The 25,387-nt window shown below is 46.6% G+C and overlaps 2 protein-coding genes across 5 annotated transcripts in view; both read right to left on the reverse strand.

Annotated features, from left to right (window-relative positions):
- The window catches only part of hectd1 (HECT domain containing 1), a 29,546-nt gene extending 9,835 nt beyond the window's left edge, over positions 1–19,711 (reverse strand). The window contains 27 exon segments of the mRNA XM_061894840.1: positions 4–936; positions 1,865–2,041; positions 2,104–2,270; positions 2,337–2,447; positions 3,375–3,587; positions 3,651–3,790; positions 3,857–3,991; positions 4,050–4,155; positions 6,032–6,126; positions 6,189–6,335; positions 6,410–6,621; positions 6,696–6,959; positions 7,056–7,278; positions 7,346–7,516; positions 7,581–7,719; positions 7,794–7,968; positions 8,203–8,317; positions 8,384–8,482; positions 8,543–8,619; positions 9,029–9,299; positions 9,360–9,641; positions 9,700–9,927; positions 10,000–10,234; positions 10,299–10,448; positions 12,633–12,769; positions 15,157–15,224; positions 19,522–19,711. Coding sequence (XP_061750824.1) covers positions 4–936; positions 1,865–2,041; positions 2,104–2,270; positions 2,337–2,447; positions 3,375–3,587; positions 3,651–3,790; positions 3,857–3,991; positions 4,050–4,155; positions 6,032–6,126; positions 6,189–6,335; positions 6,410–6,621; positions 6,696–6,959; positions 7,056–7,278; positions 7,346–7,516; positions 7,581–7,719; positions 7,794–7,968; positions 8,203–8,317; positions 8,384–8,482; positions 8,543–8,619; positions 9,029–9,299; positions 9,360–9,641; positions 9,700–9,927; positions 10,000–10,234; positions 10,299–10,438 — 4,855 coding nt within the window. The 5' untranslated portion in view covers positions 10,439–10,448; positions 12,633–12,769; positions 15,157–15,224; positions 19,522–19,711.
- A 286-nt stretch (positions 19,712–19,997) lies between these two features.
- The window catches only part of heatr5a (HEAT repeat containing 5a), a 51,123-nt gene continuing 45,733 nt past the window's right edge, over positions 19,998–25,387 (reverse strand). For all 4 annotated transcript variants that reach the window (XM_061894841.1, XM_061894845.1, XM_061894843.1 and 1 more), the window contains one exon: positions 19,998–20,281. In XM_061894841.1, coding sequence (XP_061750825.1) covers positions 20,140–20,281 — 142 coding nt within the window. In that variant the 3' untranslated portion in view covers positions 19,998–20,139. The remainder of the gene's footprint in view (positions 20,282–25,387) is intronic.

Below are 25,387 nucleotides of genomic sequence, written 5' to 3' on the forward strand. Positions count from 1 at the left end.
TACTGGCTGTGCTCAGGACGTTCCTGCCCAGCGTGTTGGTGTTGTTGTCGCTGCTGCTGCGGCTCAGGTTCATGTTGTTCGTGGCGTTGGTGCGCGACATGTTGGGAGCGCGCCGCACAAAGGACTCCATCAGACTGGCCTCGCGCGAGGACAGGTTTGGCACGCTAGCGCTGGAGCTCATTGGGGCGCCGGCCGCCAGCAGGGAACTGACCGACAGGCGGGTGTTGGCGGCCGAGCACAAAGGCCTCTGGGAAGGCGCGTCCTTGCTCGGGGACTCGGACACCGAGCTTACGTCGGGCGAGCTTACGCTCACCAGGCCCATGGAGATGGCGGTCGCTGGGTCGGCAGATGGATCTTTGTTCCGGCCGTCCTCGCCGGGGGCGTCTGCAGTGATGGTGCTCGAGCTGGACGCTGAGCCGCCCTCCATAGCGGAGGACAGCACAACGATGGGTTCCTGCTGCAGGCCCTCGCAGCCCGCCCCGCCTCCCGTGACTCCGCCCACCCCGCAGCCCTGGTCCAGCAGCAGCCCCTCAACCCTCTTGTCCGGCCGCAGCCCTCCTGAGGAGCTGAGGCTGATGTCGGAGGAGGAGGCTACGCTGCAGACGGAGCTGCTGCTGCCCTTCCTGCTGGAGGAGCTGGCTCCGCCCAGCGACGAGGCCCCGCCCTTGTCTGGGCAGTTATTTTTCACCAGACTGCTCCATGACTGCTGCTGCGAGGACGAAGTGGTGGTGGTGCCGCCACTGGCTGCCGGGGTCGGGGAGGGTCCCACCGTGGAGAAGGCGGGGCCTGAAACAGCGGATGAGACAGGTTTGGGTGACGGCGCTGTGGCAGCCGACTCAGGGTCGTACCCTGGAGCAAGCTTGAGGTCAAACTTCCCTTCGGCGCCCATACGGTAAGAGTTAGAGCCGCCGGCATCCCAGGTTACATCAATCCAGCCTGGATGGACAGAGAGATAGGAGGAGACGCACGGATGGATGTCAGAGACCCGGCAGAGAGGCGGCGACAGCGAGAGAGAGGCGGAGACAGAGACGCACACTGGACCAAGCGTGCCAGACATCGGGGATGTCTAAAATGCGTCCGGTAGCTTATTTTTTCAACAAGCCCGTAGCATAACCGTTGGCAATATTAACATGCTAACTTTTTTGCTAATTTTGCAGTTATACACCTTAGCGTCAAATATTTTGTTACTCAGTGAATATCTGTTTGCATTCTAGCTTTTTAAAGCTAATTTTGTAGGTATACACCTCAGTCTTATATGGTACTGAATGCACGCTAACTTTAGCAGGCTAGCATTTTAAACATTTTTCAGGTACACACCTCAGTGATGTATTTTAGTACTTGAGATACAGTTAGCATGCTAGATTCTTAATTAATTTAGTGGGTATACACCTCAGCATCAAAAATGTTATTACTTGGTAAATATATAGTCATACTTGTTGCACACTAATGTTAGCTGGGTACACTTTCAGCACGCTATTTTGAACTCATTTTGCTCATATACCTTCTGTTACTTGACGCCAACCGGCCAGGGTGCAAATTTTTAGGATTTTAGTTCAGCTTTGGCTCCTCAGCATTTATGTTTTCAAGTTCTTTGGAGAAAAAAGTCAGTCAGAAAAAAAAGTTTGGGCACCCCAGTGGTAAGGCAACATGAGACGCTGCTTTGGTCCAGTGTGGAGGAGACAGACACACACACACGCGCACACACACACAAAAGAGAACATTTGTGACAAAGCCTTATTCATAACAGCACTGAGGAAGAGGACCAGACTGGAGAAGACGACGACGAAGAGACGTGGCTTCCTGTAACGGCTCCTTGTGATCATGTGACACGGGCATGCCCTTCCCCCCCATCTGCACGTCTTACCGTTATGGGCCTCTCCAGTGACGGTGCCCTCGCCGGCCGGGTTGCCGTCCTGGTCACGCCACTTCCAGTCAATGCCGCGGACTACCCGCGCTCCGGGGACAATGTACTTCATCACCTGGGAGCGAAAGAGGCGGCGCTGGCGGCGGAGATTGGCCTCCGCTTCCTTCACGGCTTTACCTGGGAGGTTGCAGAGTCAGCAGATGTGGTGGTAACAAGAAGAGCTGCGGGTGTGCACTCACCAAGCTGGTCCTCACACACAGACGTGACGGTGCCGTAGAGCTCCAGACCCGACAAGGACAGGTAGTGGGTCTGGGCGCTGGCGTTCTTGCCCATTTGCTTGATCCGGATGTGTCTCCAGCCATGTTTCTCGTCTTTGGATGGGTCCAGAGGCCACGTGGCCGTCGACCTGCACACCGCAAAATTTAAGTCTGTAGGATGGGGGCAGGCTGAAAAGATTAGATGTATCAATTACCCGGGTTCATTCAGGCTGCAGTCGTCAACGTGTGTGTACAACGTGGTCCAGTTCTGACCATCTTTGGATGCTTGGAACACCCAGTTCCTCAAAGCAGAGCGACCATAACCCCTGCAGGAAGACTTGATTTTACTGTTCTTTCACTTCATTATTCCAGGGGTGGCCAAACACCTTCCACTGAGGGCCGAAGACTGACTCATCAAATGACGCGGGGGCCATTTTGCTACTTTTCACCTTTAAAACCAGTACAATTTAGAGACCCCCCCCCCCCAAAAGAACTAAAAAATGCAATTTCTGTTTCACCTTGTCCTGAGGAGCCAAAATCGTACAGAAATGCTAACAGTTAGCAAACAAATATGAGCAAAACGAGCTAAAAAGCTAGCATGTCGACAAGCACTATGTTAACTGTTAGCATTCGTTTAAGACAAATACATGAAACTGAGGTGTATACCTGCTAAAAAAATTAGCAAGCTTCTAATCAACATTGGTGAAATACCAAAATATATGACACTGAGGTGTATACCTGTTGAATTACCTACCTTCTCACTATAAGAGTTAACACCTTTTGTCTTATTTTTACACCTCTTCTTGCTGATGCTGGTATTGCGTTGTAAGGGCTGTTCTCCTAAAGCTTTAGCAAAACTTGGTCAAGTACTGTTCTGTCTCAGGGGTCCTTTTTACTCAATATATGTCATCCAAAATAACTTGGGAGTGACCAGTGTTTCATTCCCTGAGAAGAGTGGTTGCGCGCAACAATACCTACATAATAAGCTCATAAACAGGTATCATTCGTCAAATAAAGTACTTGATGCTAAGGTGTATACCTGCAAAGTTAGCCAAAAAGCTAGCATGCTAATGTTAAAATGCTAATGAGTGTGCCTTGGGCTGTTAGAAAATGAGCTGCAAACCGCCAATGGGCCCTGGGCCACACTTTGGACACCCGGGCACAAGTCAAAACTGATATCTACATTTGACATAAAATGTATTTTTGTCGGTTGGTTCTTTGGAGAAGACAGTATGTCACAATGCAGTCCTAACCTGGCATGTCTCAACGTGTACGCCGAGGGGATGACCCACAGGCCCAGGTCCACAGCAAACCACGCGTTCTTGTCGTCGTTGGTGTGACAGTTGAGGGCGGAGCTATCCCGACTCAAGATGTCCTCCAAACGGCCGTAAGGGAGGTTCCGTCCCTCTGATGACGTCACCACCACCAGGCCGTAGGCGGCTGGGTTGACCCACTCATAGGCCGTCCTGAAGGCCGCAGGAGTGAGTCACGTTGGCACACACACACTTAAAGACAAAGAGAGAACTTACTTGGCGTTGGTGCCAACCCAGTAGATGATGCCGTTCTCGTCAAAGTCGTGTTGGTGTCTGAAGGTGAAGGTCTGTCCTTCTCGCAGCTTCCTGACAAAGACGAAGGAGGAGCGCTCAAAGTCGTACCATTGCTTGGCCACCTGCGACACAAGGACACGGTTCGTTTCAAACTGTAGGACATTGGGCTACGGGTGCGCTCAGCTGACCATCTTCAGCAGGTACTGCTCCAATGACTCCACAGTGGCCAGAGGCTCCATCTTCAGCATGCGCCCCGTGCGGTCAATCAGAGCCGTCTCGCCGGGTGCTCGCTCCAGGCGAAAACGTAGCCTCCTTGTCAGGATCTATGCGAAATTGGTAATAAAGAGCGGGCTTTCGGCTAAGGAGTCATATGCAACTCACTTGGAGGTTGTAGGAGGAGCCGGGAGTGTCGTACAGGTGCAGGGGAAGGCGCTCGATGGACTCCAGGACAGCGATCAGCTTACGGATTAAGGCAATAGCTGGTCGACTGCGCGTGCGCGCACACACACACAAACACACATGTGTATAAAAGGTGTGTCAATGACAGGTGTGCGCTTTAGACAAGGCGTGTATTGGACAGGTGTGCGCTTTAGACGAGGCGTGTATTGGACAGGTGTGCGCTTTAGACGAGGCGTGTATTGGACAGGTGTGCGCTTTAGACGAGGCGTGTATTGGACAGGTGTGCGCTTTAGACGAGGCGTGTATTGGACAGGTGTGCGCTTTAGACGAGGCGTGTATTGGACAGGTGTGCGCTTTAGACGAGGCGTGTGGGGGACAGGTGTGCGCTTTAGACGAGGCGTGTGGGGGACAGGTGTGCGCTTTAGACGAGGCGTGTGGGGGACAGGTGTGCGCTTTAGACGAGGCGTGTGGGGGACAGGTGTGCGCTTTAGACGAGGCGTGCGGGGGACAGGTGTGCGCTTTAGACGAGGCGTGCGGGGGACAGGTGTGCGCTTTAGACGAGGCGTGCGGGGGACAGGTGTGCGCTTTAGACGAGGCGTGCGGGGGACAGGTGTGCGCTTTAGACGAGGCGTGCGGGGGACAGGTGTGCGCTTTAGACGAGGCGTGCGGGGGACAGGTGTGCGCTTTAGACGAGGCGTGCGGGGGACAGGTGTGCGCTTTAGACGAGGCGTGCGGGGGACAGGTGTGCGCTTTAGACGAGGCGTGCGGGGGACAGGTGTGCGCTTTAGACGAGGCGTGCGGGGGACAGGTGTGCGCTTTAGACGAGGCGTGCGGGGGACAGGTGTGCGCTTTAGACGAGGCGTGCGGGGCACAGGTGTGCGCTTTAGACGAGGCGTGCGGGGCACAGGTGTGCGCTTTAGACGAGGCGTGCGGGGCACAGGTGTGCGCTTTAGACGAGGCGTGCGGGGCACAGGTGTGCGCTTTAGACGAGGCGTGCGGGGCACAGGTGTGCGCTTTAGACGAGGCGTGCGGGGCACAGGTGTGCGCTTTAGACGAGGCGTGCGGGGCACAGGTGTGCGCTTTAGACGAGGCGTGCGGGGGACAGGTGTGCGCTTTAGACGAGGCGTGCGGGGGACAGGTGTGCGCTTTAGACGAGGCGTGCGGGGGACAGGTGTGCGCTTTAGACGAGGCGTGCGGGGGACAGGTGTGCGCTTTAGACGAGGCGTGCGGGGGACAGGTGTGCGCTTTAGACGAGGCGTGCGGGGGACAGGTGTGCGCTTTAGACGAGGCGTGCGGGGGACAGGTGTGCGCTTTAGACGAGGCGTGCGGGGGACAGGTGTGCGCTTTAGACGAGGCGTGCGGGGGACAGGTGTGCGCTTTAGACGAGGCGTGCGGGGGACAGGTGTGCGCTTTAGACGAGGCTTGTAGGGGACAGGTGTGCGCTTTAGACGAGGCTTGTAGGGGACAGGTGTGCGCTTTAGACGAGGCTTGTAGGGGACAGGCGTGCGCTTTAGACGAGGCGTGTAGGGGACAGGCGTGCGCTTTAGACGAGGCGTGTAGGGGACAGGCGTGCGCTTTAGACGAGGCGTGTAGGGGACAGGCGTGCGCTTTAGACGAGGCGTGTAGGGGACAGGCGTGCGCTTTAGACGAGGCGTGTAGGGGACAGGCGTGCGCTTTAGACGAGGCGTGTAGGGGACAGGCGTGCGCTTTAGACGAGGCGTGTAGGGGACAGGCGTGCGCTTTAGACGAGGCGTGTAGGGGACAGGTGTGCGCTTTAGACGAGGCGTGTAGGGGACAGGTGTGCGCTTTAGACGAGGCGTGTAGGGGACAGGTGTGCGCTTTAGACGAGGCGTGTAGTGGACAGGTGTGCGCTTTAGACGACGCGTATAGTGGACAGGTGTGCGCTTTAGACAAGGTGTATAAAGGGCTGTTTTCAGCTTTGACCGAAATTAAGAGGTTTTCACCTTTCATCATCTTCATTTTCGCTGAAAGCTGCCTTGAAGACATTGATCCTCTCCATTAAAGGCTTACAATCATGTTTCAGGTCCAGGTCCACGCTCTAAAGATGTACAGGAGGAGGTGTGAGAGGCAGTGTGTGTGTGAGGGAGTAAGAGGACTTACGTTGTTGAGCACGGTGAAGAGCGCCTGCACCAGACCACTGCTGCACATCTCATAAGGAGAAATAGTGTTCTCGTCTTTCAGCACCACAATGAGGTTCTCAAGGGCCGTCTTCATCAAGTCCCTCCACGTGTTCTCCCCTTCTCCACACTGACAACACAGAGCATTTCTTGTCAAAGTCTGACTTCTAGTACTGCTCCCCGGTGGTGGAGGTGGGTACAGACCTGTCTGTTGGTGTGCAGTTCCCAGGAGGACTCCAGCTGTGTGGCGATATTCCTCAGGGTGACCACCACCCCCCTGGGCATGCTCTCCACAGCTTTGAAATGGTCATCATAGAGCTCCCTGGCCATGCTCTTGACTTTCTGTTTGGTCTTTTCCAGCTTGGACTTCAGCTTGCGCCCTCGCTTCCCTGTCCATCCTGTCACAAACTCAGAGCCTAGGGAGACAGCGAGAGCGCAAAAGGTTGAAGTCTTCTCAAGCCACTTCGTAGGGCGAGATCCAAGAACTCACCCAGAGACGTCTCCGCAGTGAACGAGTGTTTGGTTCCTCTGTTGGACTCGAACACGAAGCCCGGCAGGTCCTCCTTCAAGATGGTGGCCTGCTGGCCGTCCGAGTTGTGGATGGCGATCTCGCCGTCCTTCAGGCACGTCAGAGACCAGTTACCCACGGTCAGCTTGGTGGCACCCAGACTGGACAGGATGGGCTGACTGGACGTTACAGGTTTCACCTGGCTCCTGGCACGCTGAAGCTTCTCCAAGAACTCACTCCGGGACTCTGTAGATGCGCCACACAAGAGGGGACTAATCATCAAAGGGAGAACAGAGGTGGCGTGTGTGTGTGTGTGTGTGTGTGTGTGTGTGTGTGTGTTACCGGAGCTATCAGACCCCCCCTCAGGACTGCCACTGGAGTACATGGTGGCCAACTTCCCATCCAGGATGAAGCGGAACCATCCGTTGGAGCCATTTGAAAGTTCCAGGGCAGCGGCATCCGACCAGATGTAAAGGCAGTCCCGCCCCCTGATGATGGACCAGTCTCGCCAGTGGTAGGGTTTCCCCTGCAGGACCTCCCTTGCATCCTCCTGCACCTCCTCCTCCTGCAGGGTCACGGTCATATTCAAAGCTCTATCGAGATATCGTATATATCGGCAAGCTGTCACACACCTTCTCCGGTTTGACCTCGTCCTCGTTTTCGTCGTCCGACGCGGGTCCAGCCAGCGTGGACACTTTGTTGATGACGCCCAAGCGAGCAAGCTGGTCCAGGAAGACATCTCCTCCTTTGTCCACTAGATCTCTGATGATCTGCAGGGCCAGGAGGTGTCCGTCGTCATCGTCCTGACAAACACACAGACTTGATTGGGGATCTATGCGACATCTGAGGTGGCTTGTGGTCACTTACTTCCTGATCCAGCACGGTGGCGCTGATCTCCACCAGGACCGTGGGCAGGTTGTGACCCATCTCGCCATCGCACACTTCCTTCAGCAGCAGCTCACTGCTGTAGTGGACCATCTTGCGGATCAGAGCCAGACTGGCTTTCCTAGACACACACACGCAGGTATGTTAGGCAAAGCAGCGTGCAGATGAGTCCAAGGAGCGAGCTGGTGAGGTCACCTGATAGAAGGCAGCATGGTTTGCTGAAAGGTTTGTGCAAAAACAGGCAGAAGTCTCTTCAGGTAGATGGGAGCCATTTCTGGATCTCCTTTGGGCTCGCCTACTTCTTCTTCCTCCTTGTTTAGGTCTTTCTTCTTCTTGTCCTCACCTTTGTTGACAGGACACATCCAGTCTCCTGACACACACACACACACACACACACACACACACACACACACACACACACACACACACACACACACACACACACACACACACACACACACACACACACACACACACACACACACACACACACACACACACACACACACACTCTGGTATCACTACCTGCCAGCACCTCACTCACACTCACACACACACACACACACACACACACACACACACACACAGACACACACAGACTGACCAGGAGACTGCAGTATGGCCACCACTTCACTGTGGCCCCGCTCCCGGGCCTTGTCCAGGGGCGTCTTTCCGTCCTCATCCCTCAGGTCAGGGTTGGCGCCGTGCCTCAGCAGCGTCTGCGGGCAGGAGGAGACATTTCAAGCCCGGGCTGCGGATTCAAAAGGGGTACGGACGAGTCTTACCTTTGCTACTTGGGGCCGTCCGAAACAGGCGGCGTAATGTAGTGAGGACGACCTCTGACCTCTGTTGACGTCAGCACCCCGCTCGCACAAGAACTCCACCTGAGAGGCACAGATGCAAACGTCAACACTGGACTTTTACCTCTCAGGGACCGCGCTCACCATTTCCTGTGTGCCGAAGGCCGACGCCCAGTTGAGCAGCGTCTGACCAACGTCGTCCATGAAGTTCACCTCGAAGGCTGAAAGCACATGAGGAAAAAGGATGAAACAAAGAGGAACACCAATAGTGTATCTCAAGTAAACACCCTACTTCCATTCATCACATAACTGACAAAAAGTAGAGGACTTAAAGCGCTACCCAGAGAAACGGCTCAGGTGTGTATATGACCCCAGTGTTTGCTAGCAAGGGTCAAATGTCAAAGTGTTTCAAGTGGACCAAGTTTCTCTGTACAACAGGAGCTTGCTAAAAAAAGGTCTCAAGAGCTCACGGGCCACTATGGTGTCAACCCTGAGGGCCACGGGTTGACTGGCCCTGCTCTACAGCATTTGTAGCATCATTGACTTGTGTTGTTACATCAATACAAATATGTGATGAATGTTTACAAAATTCTAGCCATCAATGTGCATCGCCATGACGACAGCTTTTACCTCCCGTGTCGATGGCGTCGATGAGGGCGTCCGTGTCTTTGCTGCGGATACAGTCGATGAGCTGTCGGTGGGATCTTTCTCCTGAGCTGTCCAGGCGCCGCAGACACGGGATGCGACTGGAGGAGCCCGCTGTGGATTTGGGCAGGGCTTTGCGGCCCTCGAAGAGCAGCACCAGCAGCAGGTCCACTAGCCGCATGGTGTCCAGCACGCAGCGCTCATCCCCTCCCAGAGCAGACTCCATGGAGTTGGGCAGAGCGGAGCGCAGCAGGTCCTGCGGACAGGAGGGAATAATCAGCAGCGGGACGACCGCTTTAGGAGGTGCGTGACCTACGTGCGTGACGACTGGCGAGCCTCTGCACAGTGTGGACAGGAGGCTGACGATGGTGGACACCTGGTTGCTAACTTTGGAGTCAGGCGCTGACGGGGCAGCGCCCGTCAACGTGCGGCCGGGCTTACAGGCCGACGAAGGGCCCGAAGCAACACCACCGGCGGCCGCCATGCGGGACAGCAGCTCCTCTGCCAGGCCGTGTTTAGCCAAAGGGGCGGGGTCCACTCCCCGGCGGGTGAAGCGGTCGGCCAATGAAGCGAAGCAGCGCAGAGCCCCGTCTGACACCTGAAACACAAGAGGCGCACGTAAAGGACTGCACTGCCACGTGTCATATGTGGGCTACCTGGTGGTCTTCGTGCTTGAGGAGGCTTGAGAGAGACTCCACGCAGGTCTCTAGAGATGAGTCCTGGGGCTCCATCTTGCTGCACAGGCGTGACACCACCGCCATTGCTGAGTGCAGCGTGTCTTTGTGCACCAGATGGCCGCTGTCTCGGATGAAGCTCAGCACGCAGTTCAGGCCACCCGCCTCAAAAACGGCGCCGGATTCGCGGGTACAGATCAACTCCAGAACCTAGGGCAAACATAGTCATATGACTTACCCCGCCCGCAGCGGCAGGGATTGTGTGACATTTGCCAGCCGAACCTTGACACACTGCTCGGCCAGGTCTCTACTGGTCCTGTTGTTGAGCTCCACCACTACCAGGCGGCTGCAGAGCGCTTTGATAGCGCCGTCCACGCCCACAATCCTGCGGGTGCATTCCGCAGACACATCCAGGTAGTAGGTGATGGCGCGGGCCGTCACTTCCAGCACGTTGTCTGGAGCGCTCTCGTCCAGAAAGATCTTGCACAGTGCAGGCAGGAAGGTCCGAGGAGGACACCTGCAAAAGGGCGAGGTTGAAGTAGACCATGAGGCGGAGGCGGAGGCGGCGTCGGCGTACTTACGTCTCGAAGCAGCGGTCCACATTGTCAGACATGAGCAACAGCATGCAGAGCTGCTCCAGAGCGATGAGCTGCATATCGCGCTCGTCGCCTTGACCCATCTGGAGCCACTCCAGCAGGGTGTCCGGGTCCACGTCGGCCATGATGGCTCGCCTGCACGCACAAGTATTGCAATTGTTATTGTCATCATTTCTATTTACACAACATGATGAAAGTCCGTACACTAGGCTAACACATAAGGACCTCCAGAACGCCAGTGTCAAACTCCTTTTGGAGGGCCACATCACAACTATTGCAGCCCTAGGAGGGCCACTTAAATGGTGTGGCTGACCACGCCGAATAACGAGGTGGGCCACAAAAAATCAAGTGGCGGGCCACAAAGAATAACGAGGCGGGACACAAATGTGGTGGGCCACATAAAATATTGTGGTAAGCCACTTGAAAGAGGTGGTATGATGTGATAGGCCACATTAAATAAAGTGCTAGAACTCGAAATAATGAGGTGGGCCACGTAAAATGATCTGGCAGACCACCTTGAATAATGAGTTGGGTCACCTAAAATGATGTGGCAGACCAAGTTAAATAATGAGGTGTGATACCTAAAATCAATGTTTATTTATATAGCCCTAAATCACCAGTGTCTCAAAGGCCTACACAAACCACAACAACATCTTTGGTAGAGCCCACATAAGGGCAAGGAAAACTCACCCCAGTGGGATGTCGTGGTGGGCCACTTTAAATAAGGTGGGCCAGATAAAATGATGTGGTAGACCTAGGGCTGGGCAACGATAAAAAATTTTTAATCGAAGTTAATCGCACTATTTCTCTGATTAATCGCGATTAACTGCATTGAATACGCAAAGCCCAATAATGAATTCAAAAGTAGTGTGTAGTGCACCTTTATTGGAATATTCCCCCACATGAACAAAAGCGCCAAAACATTTGTTGTGCAAACACAATTTAAATCAGTCCTTGTTAAACAGTAGCAGTTAAATAGCATATTTTATGAAAATCAACTCAAAAAATGTAAATACAAACATTTAAGCTTATTACTACCACTGCCAGGGTATTTAAGTTATCCTGTTTGTTATGGAAAATAAATATAATCTACATACAAATCTCTGAGCTACAATCATAACATCTGAACAGGCAATTTCTGAGGTAACAGCAGAAACATTTTTTTTATCAGGGATCTTATGTTTAAAAAAACCTATATTATATTATAGGTAGTGGACTGTTTTAGGGAATTTTTGATCAAATTATCCGTAGTAGCAATATTAATAATGTTGTGTTTATTCTGCGTAGTGCACTTAAAATAATTATGACCATATCTAGGAATTGATTTGATGGGAATTTTCCGATTGTTTGCTTGGTGCTTTGATAAACTGAACGCATCATATACATGGTACTATATTGTGACGTTATGAGCCAGGGAATAAAAGAACTACCCTATCCAGCATGCAACAGGAGTGACGAGCATGCGCGGTAGCCCGGTAAAGGTTGTTGTGTGTCGCCATGACGGCATCTTGTATGTTGTGATATGTACGCTCTGAAAGTAAACGTTAAGAACTCAGCCAACAGTCCTCGTCTGCATTATTCATAAATAGACAGACAACACATATACTCTGCTGCTTCACAGGCCGTTGGATGTAGCCGGCGAAGTATTCCATGGTAGTTAGCCGGTCTAGCAAGCACGTGTCATTCAGTCCAAAACGGCCCGATCTATCCACATTCAGAATTGTCTGGCGGTCGTAAGATCCCGGAGTGACCACGCTGTAAGCCAGCCATGAAATTTGCAGAATTGTCCGGTATTTTTGCCAAATGTTCCATCTTTACCAAGAGCCCCTCGACGCCGGGTGACGCCATCTTGTTAAGAAAAGGCGTTAACAAAATAAAAGCATGTAAACAACATACGCAAATGTGCGATAAAATAATTGTCGGCGTTAATAGATCGATGAGTTAACTCAATTAATGCACTAATTTGCTCACCCCTACGTAGACCACATTAAATAATGAGGTGGGACACATAAAATGGTGTGCCACCTAACGTGAGGTGGCAGACCACATTAAATAATGATGTGGGCCAAATATAATAACATGGTGGGCCACTTAAACTAATGAGGCAGACCACCTAAAATAATGTGGCAGACCACAATGAGGTGGATCGCCTAAAATGATGTGGAAGACCACATTGAATAATAAGGTAGGCAATACAAATGACGTAGCGGACCACTTAAAATAATGAGGTGGGCCTGTTAATATTACTTGGCGGGCCAGATCTGGGCCGTGGGCCTTGAGTTTGACACCTGTAGTCTAGAAGGTCCGAAGACTTCTCACCTGGGAGGGCGACGGGCTGCGTGGTCTGGCTGGCAGCCAATCAGTGCTCACTCTGGGCTGGCGGCGTAGGACTCATCCAAGCAAGCAAGAAGGCGAGTCACTCCTGCAGGGGATTGTGGAACATGAAGATCCAGGAGCTGCCAACAACACAGGCCATCAGTCCAGCACACACTGCTAGCTAAGGGCTAGCTGGCGTAGCTGTGATGCTACCAACACATGTACTAGCCTTGAAGGAGTTCATATTCATGATTTGTGCCGAAGAAGATTCTCGCAATTCAAAGTCTGTCTTTTCATTGGCCTAATGAAGAGCCAATCATGTGAGTCCATCAATATTTACATCCTAGTTTGATTATTTGACATTTGTATTTATTACATTTATTAGCCATTTGTTGAGCTGAGGTTGATTGAACACAATCATTAATCACTAGGGGTGTAACGGTACGTGTATTTGTATTTAACCGTTTCGGTACAGGGGTTTCGGTTCGGTTCGGAGGTGTACTGAACGACACGGACATATTAACTAGCGCCGCACATTGTGTAAACAATGTACATTGAGGCACCATGAATTGATTTACGTGCACCCCGACTTAAACAAGTTGAAAAACTTATTGGGGTGTTAAGCATTTAGTGATCAATCGTACAGAATATGTACTGTACTGTGCAATCTGCTAATAAAAATTTCAATCAATCAAAAAAACAACAACACACGGCATGCTAGCAACAACTGGGCTATGATAGACTGACCATACCTCCTCTTTTCACCGGATATGTCCTCTTTGCGGAGCTGTCCAGGTGGAGTTTCTTAAATGCCTCGAATGTCCGGCATTTTGAGTTATGGTTGCGTGTATTTTCAAAGTACGTTCAGTGTTAAGAAGGGGTTAAAAACAAAAAAAAGTGCTGCACGCAGCAACATTCGTGAGGGAGGGGCATAGACAGAGAGAGCGCGAGAGAGTTATGATAAACGCGCATGCGTCGCCAGGCTCTGCTTTTTACCCATAGATTCATCAGATTTTATTTTTTATTATCTATAGCAGGGTTGTCAAAAATGTGCCCCGGAGGCCATTTGCGGCCCACAGCTAATGTTTTAAAAGGCCCACGGCACATTCTAAAAATACTATTAAAATAAACAAAAACAAACAAAAGTGAAAAAAAAAGCTTAAAGGCTAATGAAATTTAAAAAAAGTTGCAACGTTGACTAATAAAACAAAGCTGTTTTTTTCTTTCAAACTGTCATTGCTCAAAACATAATATTGAATAAAAATCAATGTTATTATGAATTATTGACCAATCCAAGTTTCCGATTACTTCACATCAAATATTCCACTAAGAAAAATATTTTTGGTGGAAGTTTTATCAAATTTGTTAAATAAATAATCAAAAAATTTATATTTTGTTGATTTCTTACTGTACCGAAAATGAACTGAACTGTGACCTCTAAACCGAGGGACATACGGAACCGCAATTTTTGTGTACCGTTACAACCCTATTAATCACAAGAATAAAACGTGGTAAAATATGAGTACAAGTACTAGGGCTGCAACAACTAATCGATTAAATTGATTATACAAATAGTTGGTGATTAATTTAGTCATCGACTCGTTGGATGTATGCTATGCGCATGTGCTGTGGCAGTAAGCCAGCCAATGATGTGTCGTGCAGCTCGCGTGACGACGGCGTCTCCTTTGCCTGGAAACATTCGAAAAATGGCGGCGGAAAGCAGTACCGATAGTTCAACGGAGAAACATCTGGGAGGTTAATGCTTTGATGGAGAAAAGTGTACGACCTAAGTCGTCAAAAGTGTGGAAACACTGTACTTTAAAGACTTCAAAGAAGACAGTTTCCTACAAAATGTGCATGGCACCGAAATACATCACTTCTGGTCAGGAGCACCTGAAGAGGAAACATGTTGGAAACATGGATGAAGGGAACTCATGGTACGTAACTTTTTAAGTCCATAGTCCGGGCACATTGATCCGTTGTGTCATTCTTTGTGTGTTTTTAAATCTTTGGTTAACGTGGAGAATTTTCAAAGGAAACGCAGCAGCAACTGTTGTGTTTTAAAGGCCTACTGAAATTAGATTTTCTTATTTAAACGGGGATAGCAGGTCCATTCTATGTGTCATACTTGAGATCATTTCGCAATATTGCCATATTTTTGCTGAAAGAATTTAGTAGAGAACATCCACGATAACGTTCGCAACTGGAGAAAAGCCCTGCCTCTACCGGAAGCCGCAGACGATGACGTCACAGGTTGAGGGCTCTCATATATTCACATTGATTTTAACGGGAACCTCCAACAAAAACAGCTATTCAGACCGAGAAAACGACAATTTCCCCATTAATTTGAGGATATAGATAGCGACGGACTAGAAAAAAAAAAAAAAAAAAGTTTAAAAAAAAACGCGATTGCAATCGCGTTGCATTGAGACGGATTCATATGTTTTAGAGACATTTACTAGGCTAATTCTGGGAAATCCCTTATCTTTCTATTGTTTTGCTAGTGTTTTAATGAGTTTAACAGTACCTGATAGTCGGAAGTGTACGTCCACGGCCGGGTGTTGACGCGCAGTGTCTCGGGGAAGTCGACGGCAGCTGTATGGACGGCACAAGCTCAGCTGATATCCTGTAAGAGGCGACTTTTTAACCACAATTTTCTCACCGAAACCTGCTGGTTGACATGTAGTCGGGAACCATGTCCCCTATGATCCATACTAAAGTTTCACCTCCGTGAATTTTAAACAAGGAATTACCGTGTGTTTGTGTGGCTAAAGGCTAAAGCTTCCCAACTCCGTATTTCTACTTTGACTTCTCCAATATTAATTGAACAAATAGCAAAAGATTCAGCAACACAGATGTCCAAAATACTGTGTAATTATGCCGTTAAAGCAGACGACTTTTAGCTGTGTGTGTACGCAGCGCTCATATTCATAACAGCCCGTGACGTCACGCGTACACGTCATCATTACGCGACGTTTTCAAGAAAAAAGTCCCGGGGAAATTTAAAATTGCAATTTAGAAAACTAAAAAGGCCGTATTGGCATATGTTGCAATGTTAATATTTCATCATTAATATATAAACTATCAGACTGCGTGGTGGGTAGTAGTGGGTTTCAGTAGGCCTTTAACTTTCAGAGCGTTACAAACTTTTTGGATAGTGCGACAACTTTATTTTCTGTGTTGTTTTGAGTCGCAAGAAGCATTCATGAGTTCAGCACCCCGGCTATTTTTTTGAGGAACGTTAACGTTATCCCTTTGTTGCAAAGCGGGGCTTATAATGTGTCTCTGGCAGATTTGACTCCATTTTGAGAGAGAAAACGCACGGTTACCAATTTTGAAATAAACGTATTGGACCGAAATATCTCAGGTTCGTTTCATAATGGATCAATGTAGCCGGGCCCAATAAAGCTATATAAATCTATTTAGATTTGAGTGACGCTTTAGTATAACTGAACGTCACAAAGGTGCTGGAATATTTCATGCTATTATTCAGCGGCAGCCTAAAATTAATCCTTTATTATTCACAACAGAAACATGTACAATATCTGATCCTGTTCTGATGAGTTACATTTCTGTGTCATCGGTGTATTCTGCATCCCCAATGTAAATTTATTTTTATTTATTTTTTTATGTGGTGGCGTATTTGCCTTTTACGTCAGAAATTAATTAAATCAACTGGCTATGTATTGAGTTACATGTAAATGATGCTACTATGTACCTTCATTATATGGTTTGACTCATTTCAGAAAGAAACAACCCAGCATTAGCGACTTCGTACAAAGGAAGGTCTGCACACCACAGCAAGCGGCTCCATTGACTGATGGTATCCTGAATAACATGGTAACGGACATAAGACCACTATCAATGGTGGAGGATGAAGGATTTAGACAATTATTCACGTCCTCAACCCTGGTTACGCTATTCCCTCGAGGACTCATTTTACCAAACTGATGGAGAGGAAGTACAAGCAGACATTCCAAGCAGTGAAGACATACATAAAAGCCACCTAGAGCAAAATTGCTCTCACTACTGATGCTTGGACAAGTGTAGCCACGGAAGCCTACCTTGGCATTACATGCCACTACATTGGAGACGAATGGAACATAATTATTAATCTAAGTAATAATCGACAGATTAATCGATTATCAAATTAGTTGTTAGTTGCAGCCCTAACTAGTACTGCAATAATTAAGTATGTTTACCACACAAAAATAAACATGGTAAAATATTTAAATAATATATGTACTAGTACTGCAATAACTAAGCATGTTTACACACAAGAATACACGTGGAAAAATATATGTAAATAATATACGTACTTGTGTTACAATAACTAAATATATTTACCACACGAAAATACACATGGTAAAATATAAGTAAATAATATATGTACTAGTACTGCAATAATTATTTTTGTATTATTAATTATAATGTAAAAAACATATCTACCTCAGTATTAATATAAAGTAGTAAACTAAGTAGTGAATATCATGGGAATCATCTTTACAAGACCTGTCTGAATAAATTCATTTTTAAATGTTATACACTATAACAATAAATTGTATTAATACCCACAGTAAAACTGGTGATTAGTATTACAGTTTTAAATAAAAATGGTAAAAAAAAAACATGATTAATAATCTCAGACCGACGAGCACTGGTTCGCTATAATTCTATCTTGAATACAAGACAGTCTCTACATTCAAAAAAGATAACAAAATTAACTTGTCTAAATACCAAATAAAACTTAATGATTCATTTTGATATCCCAGAGTACAGAGGACAAAAGTTTATGCTGCTAAAGAAGGAAAGAGGGAGCAGAAGAAAAAGTGAGAGCGAAACATTTTTTTTAAGATGTTTATATCTGCTTTGGGAAATGAGCTCTAAGAAGTCTAAAAGTAATATAGAATGGTGGCGTACAAGTTTATTAAAGGCCTACTGAAATGAGATTTTTTTATTCAAACGGGGATAGCAGGTCCATTCTATGTGTCCTACTTGATCATTTCGCGATTTTGCCATATTTTTGCTGAAAGGATTTAGTAGAGAACATCCACGATAAAGGTCGCAACTTTCAGTGCTAAGAGAAATGCCCTGCCTCTACCGGAAGTCGCAGACGATGATGTCACCCGTGTGATGGCTCCTCACATATTCACATTGTTTTTAATGGGAGCCTCCAACAAAAAGTGCTATTCAGACAGAGAAAACGACAATTTCCCCATTAATTTGAGTGAAAATGAAAGATTTGTGTTTGAGGATATTGATAGCGAAAATAAATAAATAAATAAAATAAATTAAAAAAGACACATTTACTAGGTTAATTCTGGGAAACCCTTATATTTCTATTGTGTTGCGAGTGTTTTAATGAGTTAAATAGTACCTGATAGTCGGAAGGGTGTCTCCACGGGTGTCTTGACACGCAGTGTCTCAGGGGAGTCGACGGCAGCTATGGACGGCACAAGCTCAGCTTTTCTCCGGTAAGAACTGAGTTTTTAACCATAATTTTCTCACCGAAACCTGTCTTGATTCATTTTCGCTTGACCACGCTCTGATCCATAGGAAAGTTTCACCTCCAGGAATTTTAAACAAGGAATCACCGTATGTTTGTGTGGCTAAAGGCTAAAGCTTTCCAGCTCCATCTTTCAACTGTGACTTCTCCAATATTAATTGAACAAATTGCAAAAGATTCAGCAACACAGATTTCCAAAATACTGTGTAGTTATGCCGTTAAAGCAGACGACTGTTAGCGTGTGTGTGTGTGCAGCGCTCATACTTCCTAAAATCCTGTGACGTCTTGCGTACACGTCATCATTACACGATGTTTCAAAGACGAAACTCCCAGGAAATTTAAAATTGTAATTTAGTAAACTAAAAAGGCCGTATTGGCATGTCTTGCAATGTTAATATTTCATCATTGATATATAAACTAACAGACTGCGTGGTGGGGAGTAGTGGGTTTCAGTAGGCCTTAAACATTACGTGAACTTGCATTAACTCTAAAAAACATTTACAAATTAAAGTGGTAAAAAATTAACATTTAAATGGCTCTTTGGCATTGGGAAAAATATTTAATGTTCCTCCTGCCAAAAAAGTATGTTGTGTGTCAATTTAGTATAGTTTTATTTTAAGTACAAGTTGGTTAAAAGATGTTTGTGTGTATAAATACACGTTATTAGCAGGCCAATACCACACAATTTTCATATAGTTACATTTCTAGTACACAAACTACATAAAGTTGTTCAACAGCCACGCTGCCCTTTTTCCCCCTCAATATTGTTTTGAGGAATCATTAAAGTAGGTCCATGTTGACCTTTGACCTCCCCCGGCCAAACCAAAACAAGTACTTGCAAACATGTTTTAGTGTGCAGCCACGCACTTTGTGGGCCCCCACGAGCTGACTGGGCAGACTTTTATGGTCAGTGTCACGTGGTGAGCGTGGTTGTTATAATTATGATTAATAATCATCACTAGTGCTTAGCAGTTAGCATCTCAGGCTGCTGGGCCGCCAGCACACTGACATTTTTAGAAACACTTCACTGAATAAACCACATCAAAACACGCTCAACTGTCAAATGTCATTGTTTTTATCCGGCACAAAAAGCGTGGCGAATATATACATAGCTTAACCTGGCTAGTTGCTGCTAGCACCATGCTAGCAGTAAGCTGACTTAACACTTTTAGTAACTGCGACATAAATAATCTCACATAAGTAAAGCCATGAATAAAAGGAGCCATTCTCGCACTGTTGGTGTTACATGGACGTTTACCACCCACAAGACGCAAGGCCTCCTGCTGGAGCCTCGGGACTCGAGTTCCAAGAGAGCCGGGAGGCCTCGACGCAGGCGCCGGACGCCCGACGCCAACGAGCCGCGGCCCAGGTTTAACAAGCACTCACCGTCTTTGTTTGGCAGGCTGTGGGTGGTGCGTATGAGCCGGAATAATATCGGTCCTTAGCGACGCACAAGGACTACCACCGACGACCGGGGCTGGCGTCCATTTTTTCCGGAGGGAGTGCAAAAAGGTGAGCGTGGACAGCGGGGATAACACAACACACACTCCGGGCCTGAAATGGAGTGTGTGACGTTCGAAGACCGCCTCTGAGCCCGGAAATATCAAACACACAACTCGAGTAATGTTCTACACAACAACTTTCTCGTTTCAAAGCATTTTGATACAACAAACTGCCACACGCGAGGCAGACTTCACCAGGTTTCGATTTTGTGACAAAATATAAACAACTTCTCTCTTTTAATGCAGCAAATGTAAATGACAGTCGGAAATTCTCCGACTGCACTTGAAGGCAGCGTCTGGATGTGATGTCGGATAAGAAAGATTGTCACGTGATCAGACACCAAAAGAAAAAGCCAAATATTTACTTTATTAATTTATTGCAGGAATTCCACTGTCTGTTTTTATTTACACTTGCAATCATGCACAATTAGTACAATACATAATTAATAGATAACATATTATTGTTTTTCTGAATAATTAACAACATGTTGTATTCATGTGCCTACAGAAAGTTGGTTTTGAGGGTGATGCTGGGAGACGACTTGGTGCTGCTGTTAGCTTTAGCATCGGGAACACACTCCTGGGTTCCCTTGAGGGCCGCTTCCAGGCGGCACTTGAGGCTAGGACAGGTGGAGACCAGAGACCTGGCACAGGGACACAAAGTCTCAGGACAGCATGGGCAGGTCCGGCTATTAAAACACGCTGACAAGATGGAGAAAGCTCCAAAACGTACTTCAAGTACACACTTTTGGACACATGAACACACAATCATTAGCATTCTAATATTAGCACGCTTGCGTTTTTGCTTATTGTGCAGGTCAGCGTCATACATTGTGTTACTTGCTAGCATGCTAACATTAGTATTTTAGCTTTTTTTAGTAACTTCATAAGTATACACCTAGGCTGACCATACGTCCTCTTTTCCTCAGACATGTCCTCTTTTGCGGGGGTGTCTGGGCGTTTTTTTTTTTAAATGCGTCAAATGTCCGGCATTTTGAATTAGGGTTATGTGTATTTTCAATGTTAGACCAGGGTTAAGTTACCATGTAAATATATATATATATATATATATATATATATATATATCAGGGGTCGGCAACCTTTACCACTCAAAGAGCCATTTTGACCCGTTTCACAAAATAAAGAAGATAATGGGAGCCGCAACCATTCTCGCTGATATCTGCTGATGATCACCCAGATAACAATGATAAGGGCGGGCTATGAAGCCATTAGACCTCGGACTATGTTAAGGTAACGTGTGGAGTTCCCCAGGGTTCGGTCCTTGGCCCTGTACTCTTCAGCATCTACATGCTGCCGCTGGGTGATGTCATACGCAAATACGGTATTAGCTTTCACTGCTATGCTGATGACACCCAACTCTACATGCCCCTAAAGCTGACCAACACGCCGGACTGTAGTCAGTTGGAAGCGTGTCTTAATGAAATTAAACAATGGATGTCCGCTAATTTTTTGCAACTTAACGCCAAAAAAACGGAAATGCTGATTATCGGTCCTGCTAGACACCGACCTCTATTTAATAATACAACTTTAACATTTGACAACCAAATAATAAAACAAGGTGACTCGGTAAAAAATCTGGGTATTATCTTCGACCCAACTCTCTCCTTTGAGTCACACATTAAAAGCGTTACTAAAACAGCCTTCTTTCATCTCCGTAATATCGCTAAAATTCGCTCCATTTTGTCCACTAAAGACGCCGAGATCATTATCCATGCGTTTGTTACGTCTCGTCTCGATTACTGTAACGTATTATTTTCGGGTCTCCCCATGTCTAGCATTAAAAGATTACAGTTGGTACAAAATGCGGCTGCTAGACTTTTGACAAGAACAAGAAAGTTTGATCACATTACGCCTGTACTGGCTCACCTGCACTGGCTTCCTGTGCACTTAAGATGTGACTTTAAGGTTTTACTAATTACGTATAAAATACTACACGGTTTAGCTCCAGCCTATCTTGCCGATTGTATTGTACCATATGTCCCGGCAAGAAATCTGCGTTAAAAAGACTCCGGCTTATTAGTGATTCCTAGAGCCCAAAAAAAGTCTGCGGGCTATAGAGCGTTTTCCGTTCGGGCTGCAGTACTCTGGAATGCCCTCCCGGTAACAGTTTGAGATGCTACCTCAGTAGAAGCCTTTAAGTCTCACCTTAAAACTCATCTGTATACTCTAGCCTTTAAATAGAGCTCCTTTTTAGACCAGTTGATCTGCCGCTTCTTTTCTTTTTTCTCCTATGTCCCCCCCTCCCTTGTGGAGGGGGTCCGGTCCGATGACCATGGATGAAGTACTGGCTGTCCAGAGTCGAGACCCAGGATGGACCGCTCGCCTGTGTATCGGTTGGGGACATCTCTACGCTGCTGATCCGCCTCCGCTTGAGATGGTTTCCTGTGGACGGGACTCTCGCTGCTGTCTTGGATCCGCTTTGAACTGAACTCTCGCGGCTGTGTTGGAGCCACTATGGATTGAACGTTCACAGTATCATGTTAGACCCGCTCAACATCCATTGCTTTTGGTCCCCTATAGGGGGTGGGGGGGTTGCCCACATCTGAGGTCTTCTCCAAGGTTTCTCATAGTCAGCATTGTCACTGGCGTCCCACTGGATGTGAATTCTCCCTGCCCACTGGGTGTGAGTTTTCCTTGCCCTTTTGTGGGTTCTTCCGAGGATGTTGTAGTCGTAATGATTTGTGCAGTCCTTTGAGACATTTGTGATTTGGGGCTATATAAATAAACATTGATTGATTGATTGATTGCCTTTGACGCATTCTACAACATATACAAACAGCTTACCAGCCCAGTATCATGTTGTACAAGGCTTCCGCTGATACACGTACACGACTGCAAGGCATACAGTCAACAGCCATACATGTTACACTGAAGGTTGTGGTATAAACAACTTTAAGACTCTTACTGGGGATAGGTTGATTCGCAACGCTAAATTGGCCCTAGTGTGTGAATGTGAGTGTGAATGTTGTCTGTCTATCTGTGTTAGCCCTGCGATGAGGTGGTGACTTGTCCAGGGTGTACCCCGCCTTCCGCCCGATTGTAGCTGAGATAGGCGCCAGCGCCCCCCGCGACCCCGAAAGGGAATAAGCGGTAGAAAATGGATGGATGGACTAATATGCGCCACACTGTGACCCCACACCGAACAAGAATGACAAACAGATTTCGGGAGAACATTCTCACAGTAACACAACACAAACGCAACATAACAATTACCCAGAATGCCATGCCTCATGTGCGTGCGTCGGTTGAGGTGGGCGGGGTTGGGGGTGCGGGGGTGTATAATATAGCCTGAAAGTGTCATGGATGCAAGGACTTCTGGGTAATTGTTATGTTGCGTTTATGTTGTGTTACTGTGAGGATGTTCTCCCGAAATGTGTTTGTCATTCTTGTTTGGTGTGGGTTCACAGTGTGGCGCATATTAGTAAGACTGTTAAAGTTTTTTATACCACAACCTTCAGTGTAACCTGTATGGCTGTTGACTATATGCCTTGCAATCTCGTACGTGTGAAGATAGCAGCGAGAAGCATGCGTCCGGCCGGCATGCAGATAGCATGGTGTAAAGGCGGGCGATGTCATGTTGTAGATGACGTTAAAAGCAAAGCCAGCATATTGTAGCAGCTGGTTACGGGGTGTTAGCCAATGGCTTTGGCTGGGGGGCGGGACTTCTGGGGAAGTGACGCTATTGACACAAAGTTTTGGTTCGAGTCTTGCCAGGAAAAGGAAATAGACTTCTTGGTAAACACTAAGGTGAGTGTAAAGTGAAAATTTTTAACTCCAGTAAATGAGTTATTTTAGTATTTGTGAGTCCATGGAAACTTCACTTTTATGTCCCGCTGGATCCACATCGTTCGAGGATGGAGACAGGCTAGCTGTTAGCTTCAAGCTAACCAGCACCCGAGCAAACTAAAACATTTTGAAATGAGGGATAGATGTGAAGTTGATGTAGACTCCAGAGATTTAAGCGTTAAATATAAAATGAATGTATGCCCTGGCACACAATTATCATCATTTTATGACCGAAGCAAAACACTTTTTACACTTTTATACTGAAATAAATACACCTACAACTTATTAAATAAAAATGTAGAAAAAACTACCAGCAGCGGTAAAGTTTAGAACCATGAAGGAAAGAAGAAAGTGAATGAATGTTTATAACTGAATACATTTACATATGTATACACATTTGTTTTCTTCTTTTATTATTTGTTTTTAATGAATAAGTAACGTTTATGACAACCTTTTTCCAAAACAAGAAATAGAACGTGAGATACAACAGGATAATGAATACGTTTATCATTTGTTTTCAAAACGCTTACAAAAAAGTGGGACCCCAAAAATTTACTGTGGGACCCCATTTTTATGACTTGATGGGGTCCCTGGGACCCCATTTTAAAAATCCCTAGCGCCAACACAGCAGTCAACAGAGGAGAAAATATGCTTTATTTAAATAAATATATTATTTATAAAGCAAGTTCGAGTATCATTGGCAAATTTTCACCTACTCCCGGCCTTGGCGTGCTGCCTGCCTTGGCAAGCATATATGTGTCCTCTTTTTGGGACTTCAGAATATGGTCAGCCTAACACACCGTAAACATATTTGGGTATTTATTGCATGCTAACATTAGCAGGCTAGCATTGAAAAAAAAACCTCAGCGTAAAATGTTGTGATACTTGATGCATGTTACAGTTAGCATTTTAGCATGCTAACTTTAAGTAGGTATTCATGTATTTTGGTATTTCACAAATGCTAACTGTATGCATGTTATCGTTGGCACGTTTACATGGTACTGTTGGCATGCTAGCTTTTTTCGCTTGTTTTGTTCATAATTTTTGTTCAGTGAGGCTAAATGGCCAGCGTGCTGTTAGCATTATAGTTTGACATTCACACAACTTTGTACCTCAAGTGCACACATGTTAAATCAATCGCAAGCATTTTAATTATAGCATGCTAACTTTTTTTTTGCAGGTAAAAACCGCAGTGTCGATTATATTGTGACTTGACAAATTACGCCTGTTAGCATGCTCGCTTTGTTTTTTTAAACAAATTTTGTAGGTAAACACCTCAGTCATTTTTTTGTATATGATGCATGCTAACATAAGCAGGCTGGCATTTGAAAAGCATCTTTTCAAATATAGACATCGGAATAATATATTGTGGTACTTGATGCATGTTACAGTTAGCATTTTAGGACATTAAAGTTAGCATACTAGCTTTATAGAGCATGTATATGCCCGTTTCACTTATTTTACTAATGCTAACTGTATGCATGCTTTTGTTAGCATGTTTACATAATACTGTTAGCATGCTAGTTTTTTTAGCTCGTTTTGTTCATAATTTTTGTTATGTGACGCTAACTTGCCAGCATGCCATTCACACAACTTTGTACCTCAAGTGCACGTGTGTTAAGTCAATCACAAGCATTTTAATAAGAGCAAGCTAACTTTTTTGCAAATTTTACAGGTATACACCGCAGCGTCAAATATATTGTGACTTGACAAATTATACCCGCAAGCATGCTCGCTTATTTATTTATTTGTTTTTAGCAAATTTTGTGCCCTCAGCCATATTTTAGTATTTGATGCACGCTAACGTTAGCAGGCTAGCATTTGAACAGCATCTTTTCAATGCTAGCCATCGGAGTAATATATTTTGGTACTTGATGCATGTTACAGTTAGCATTTTAGCACATTAAAGTTGGCATGCTAACTTTATAGCATGTATATGCGTC

This window comes from Nerophis ophidion, linkage group LG03 (genome assembly GCF_033978795.1).
Source record: "Nerophis ophidion isolate RoL-2023_Sa linkage group LG03, RoL_Noph_v1.0, whole genome shotgun sequence".
In the NCBI taxonomy this organism is placed as follows: domain Eukaryota; kingdom Metazoa; phylum Chordata; class Actinopteri; order Syngnathiformes; family Syngnathidae; genus Nerophis; species Nerophis ophidion.